Genomic DNA, 4368 nt, shown 5'->3' with positions numbered 1-4368 from the left:
TTAGACACTGGCTCAGAGCCCCCCTGCCCCGGGCCGCCCGCGCCCCTTCCCCGTCGCACATCTCTCTGTTGGCCCTCTCTGCCTCCTCTCTTTCGTGACCAGATTTCCCCCACAGGGCTGTCTTGTCCCAACTGTCCTGTGACCTTTCTGTTCCCACGCCCACATCCAGCTGAGCCAGCACCCAGTTGCCTGACGCATGGCCTTGGGGGGACCTTCCTTTTGTTTTTATTTTTGAAGAATTTAACATTTCAAATAAGAGCACTGGAACTGTCGTCATGGGGAGAATCTGAACTTTGTTGCACTCCCTTTCACTTCTTCTATGCTTCTGTCTGTTTTTTTTCAAAGTTTTGAATTACGGATGGGAGTGGGCACCATCACCCTTTCTTTGGGGCTGTAAAGATCTTGGAACCGTCTCTGTCTTAATACGTCTTGGTTGACACTTTCAAGAGAATCTGGTTGGTTCATCTGTCCCCTAGGGTGTTTCTCCTGGGTCAGGTCCCCCCTGGACCAACCAGCTACAGCGAAAGGAGGACGAAGTTAGGGTCACAAAGCACAGACCAGTTAACAGGTGCTGGGTGAGTCCCTAGACGGGGCTGAGGTGGGCAGGGTGTGATGGCTGGTCCACAAAGCACAGACCAGTTAGCAGGTGCTGGGTGAGCCCCTAGACGGAGCTGAGGTGGGCAGGATGTGATGGCTGGTCCACTGCAGGTGTCCTGGGGCATGCTGAAGAGCCTGGCAAGGTGGGCGTGGTCACAGGGTGGGACAAGATGGGAGGTCACAGCAGGCTGGGACGTCACTCCCATTCCGATTTCTGTTCCAGGCATGGTAGCTCGGTCCTCATTCTGGGCTCTCTCACTGGCTTGTAGGAATGTGGTTTGGGACAAGCTCCCCAACTCCGTGAGGGCAGGGACTGTATGTGTCTTATGTGCCACAGCTCCAGCCAGCCTGGAGCATCATAGGCACCCAGTGACTAGTTGTAGATTACTGAGTGAGTGAGTGTAAATGGCTGCAGCCCTCGGGTAGGGAAGATGGGGAGACAGAGGCCACGTGGCTGCTATATCAGGCCACCTGCACACGGCAGACCAGCTCCTGACCTGGAGCCTGCGGGGCTGTGTGTGTGGTGGAAAGGGCTAGGGCTCTGGAAGCAGCAGATGAAGTTTCAAACTGAGGTTCTGCCACTTACTGGCTGTGTGTGGTGAGGAAAGCTCTCAACCTCACTGGGCTGAATGTTCTTCACCTTGAATAATCTACCCTTGGATCAGTCACACTTACCTCTGGGATGGTTGTGAAGACCAGAGAGGACTGTATGTACCCCTAGTGGTAGCGGTTATTCTCAGGCCAGGCCAGGACATGTGCCTCCAGGGCGTACTGCTGCCCCCACTACCCCTCGGCCCACAGCCAAGGAGGCAGAGGTACCCCCCTAAGCCCCAGGGCGGATGGTCACAGCAGCTACTCCGCAGTATCCCCCATGGTCATTTCCACATTCAGGAGGCTGGAGGCTCCCTCTCTCTGGCTCAGGCCCGGAGCAATCTGGCAAGGCTGGCACCATCGGATCCCGAAAATCCTCACTGAGTTCTGATGGATCATGGCCGCCTCTGACCTGGTGACAGCCTGGGGTCCAGGCCAAGTCCTCTTGACACACTGGCCTCTGCTCAGGGCCTGCCCGAAGGTCCCCCGACTGCCAGAGGGCAGAGCCTGCCGCCTGCCTGTGGGCAAGGACGCTCGCCCCGTGCCCAGGGCACGTCCATAGGGCCCTCCTGGCCCAGCTCCCGGCTGTGAGGCCCGGGAAAGAGCAGGAGGTGACGGCTTTGGGAACTTTTAATAACTGCACTGGGTGGCTCCCTGGATTCTTGGTCAGGGCCCAACTCTGAGAAGCCGGCTGTGTAGCTGGGATCTGAGCCACGGAGGCTACCCGGGACCAGGGATCACCCAGCTCGGGGCCGGCGTGGGGGATGTGGTCTGCACGGTGGGACCCCAGCGTGACCCTTGACATTAAGGGGGAAACCAGCCCGTAAATACAAGCCCCCGATCAGAATCCACTCCCTCTCTAGTGGAACCTTTGTATGACCTGGAGGTGCCTCCTGGGAAAGAAAGTATTCATATGAAAAGTGGATTGTGCTAAAGGAGGGAGTTTCCCTTCTGAGGAAAATTGTTTTCCCTTTTGAGCTGCGGGCATTGAGGATGCATTCCCTTCCTCCTCAGACCAAAGCCAGGGAAGGGAAGGGGCAGGCGGGGGACAGGGTGGTGTCAGAGAGTGACAAAGTGACCCCCGCCCATGGTTTGCAGAGGAGGGTGGAGCCTGCGCTGAGCCCTGGGGCTGTGTGTGCCGCAGCGCCCCGATCCGCTTCTTCGCTGACCCACCAGCTGGCGTTTTGAACTCTGTTAATTTTCATCCCCAACCTGAGAGGCCCAGACCTGTGGGGCGACACAGGAGAAATGGAGCTCCCAGGACCAGAGAGTCCCCCGGGCCCCCTGGAGGTCTCCAGCCTTCTGTTGAGGACATTGGAATGCAGCTTAGAGTCGCTTTCAGACTAGGCCCCAGGGGAGACCTAGTGCAATTATGCTTCAACTTTAGTGGATAAAAATGATCTGGGAAGTTGTTAAAATGCAGATTCCTGAACAACTTGAGGTTCTGATTAAGCAGGTCTGGTGTGAAGCCCGGAGCCTGCATGTTTCCAGGAGTTGCTAAGTGATTCTGGCATTGCTGACTCAGCAGGAGAAAAACTTGGACAAGGCCCAGGGGCTGCTGTCCTGGGATCTGTCAGTGCTGTGCTCTGTGCGGGTCAGTGTGGAGCTGTGCTGCTCTAACACGCTGTGACAACCCCTGGGTGGGAGGAAGAGTCCTGGACGGCAAGAGCCCTGGTGCTGCCCGCGGCGGGTCTCTGTGGGCCTCGCAGTCACTCCCTTGTGCTTGTCTTCCAGGTTCATGCCTCCTGATGATCCCCTGGGCCGTCGGGGACCCACCCTGAGCAACTTCCTGAGCAGGAAGCCAAAGCCCCCAGAGCCGTCCTGGCAACACTGCCCCTATGGTGGGTAGCGCCCCACGCCTCGTGGGCCCTGTTCAGGTCAGAAGCTCTGGCTGGGTGGTCCGCAGCCTGGGTTCTAGCCCGGCTTCTGCCCTTAATCAGCTGTGTGACCCCAGGGGAGGTAACTTACCCTCTCTGGATGGCAGTTTCCCGACAGGGTTATTGTAATGGTGAACTGCCATCCTGGACCCCTGTTGCATGCGGTTTGTGAGGGCTGGATGCAGGGGTCACACACAGAGCAAAGTCATATCCAGGGAGCAGGGATGCTGTGTGCACCCCACACTCTCCTTTCTCAGTCCCTCCCCTGGCACCTTGTGCCCACATCCTGCCCCACAGTCTTACCTAAACCCCTACCTACCCTTAGGGACTCTGGTTGGTGCTATCCATTAAGAATTAAGGATTCTATCCCAGAGCCCTCCAGGGACGCTAGCTTTCTAGCCAGCTCTTTCACTAGCTTGCTTTGGGCAAGTTATTTAATGTCCCCAGGCCTCGTTTTTTGTGCCTATAGAAGTTTAAGATGCCATAAGTGATACACACACACACACACACACACACACACACACACACACACACGTTGAGGTGGCCCATCCTGTTCCCTTCCACTCTCAGAAGGGCCCTGGTTTGGATGATAAATTATTTGATCACCTCTGTTAAAACAGTCTGTAAGGGGAGGGCAATGATTAGCACAAGGGATGTGGACAGTAGGGTAAACTGAGTCAGCACTGGTGGCAGAATCCTATGTCATGAGCGCCCACTCCCAACCCCCCGCCACTAGGTTGGCCGGGTCCACAGTGTCTCTGGGGAAGTGGAGGCTGAATGAAGGTCATTGGATCCAGAGATTTGGTCTCAGTCCCTGGTCATGGGAAGTTCCAGACAACAGTCCCCCTGCGCTGGGCGGGTAACACTGCGGTGACGTGTCCAGTGGGAAATACCACGAGGAGTGGGGTGCTGCACCCTCATTCGTCCTGTCTGTGCCCCAGGGCACTTCTCCCCACCTCCTCCCGCCCTAAACCTGACAAGTCTGCAGCAGGCCCGGGGGCCTTCCCGGAGGAATCTCCAACGAGAAAGGCCGCGCAGGGCGGGCACTGCCCGGACCACACCGGGCCTCCCCATCCAAGGTCTCTCACCAGGAGCCCTCTCCCCCTGCCCCGCCCCTTCCAGGCAAGAAATGCACCTACGGCATCAAGTGCAAGTTCTACCACCCGGAGAGGCCGCACCACGCGCAGCTGGCTGTGGCCGATGAGCTCCGCGCGCAAACGCTGGCCTGGCGGGGCGCGGGCTGCGAGGAGGCGCAGCGGGGGAGCGCGCGGGCGGCCGACGTGGCGACTCTCGGAGGCGTTTT

General features: G+C 57.9%; 1 protein-coding gene across 1 annotated transcript in view; it reads left to right on the top strand.

The window, feature by feature from the left end:
- Positions 1–4330, top strand: part of ZC3H12D (zinc finger CCCH-type containing 12D) — a 31653-nt gene extending 27323 nt beyond the window's left edge. Inside the window, exon 5 of the mRNA XM_024747900.1 lies at positions 2923–4330. Within this exon, the coding sequence (XP_024603668.1) occupies positions 2923–3037 (115 nt within the window). The 3' untranslated portion in view covers positions 3038–4330. The remainder of the gene's footprint in view (positions 1–2922) is intronic.
- Positions 4331–4368: the final 38 nt, after the last annotated feature.

The sequence above is a fragment of the Neophocaena asiaeorientalis genome, unplaced genomic scaffold, assembly GCF_003031525.2.
Source record: "Neophocaena asiaeorientalis asiaeorientalis breed wild unplaced genomic scaffold, Neophocaena_asiaeorientalis_V1.1 scaffold123, whole genome shotgun sequence".
Taxonomy (NCBI): Eukaryota; Metazoa; Chordata; class Mammalia; order Artiodactyla; family Phocoenidae; genus Neophocaena; species Neophocaena asiaeorientalis.
Note: the sequence above shows the minus strand (reverse complement) of the source record. Positions and strands in the feature narration are given on the sequence as shown.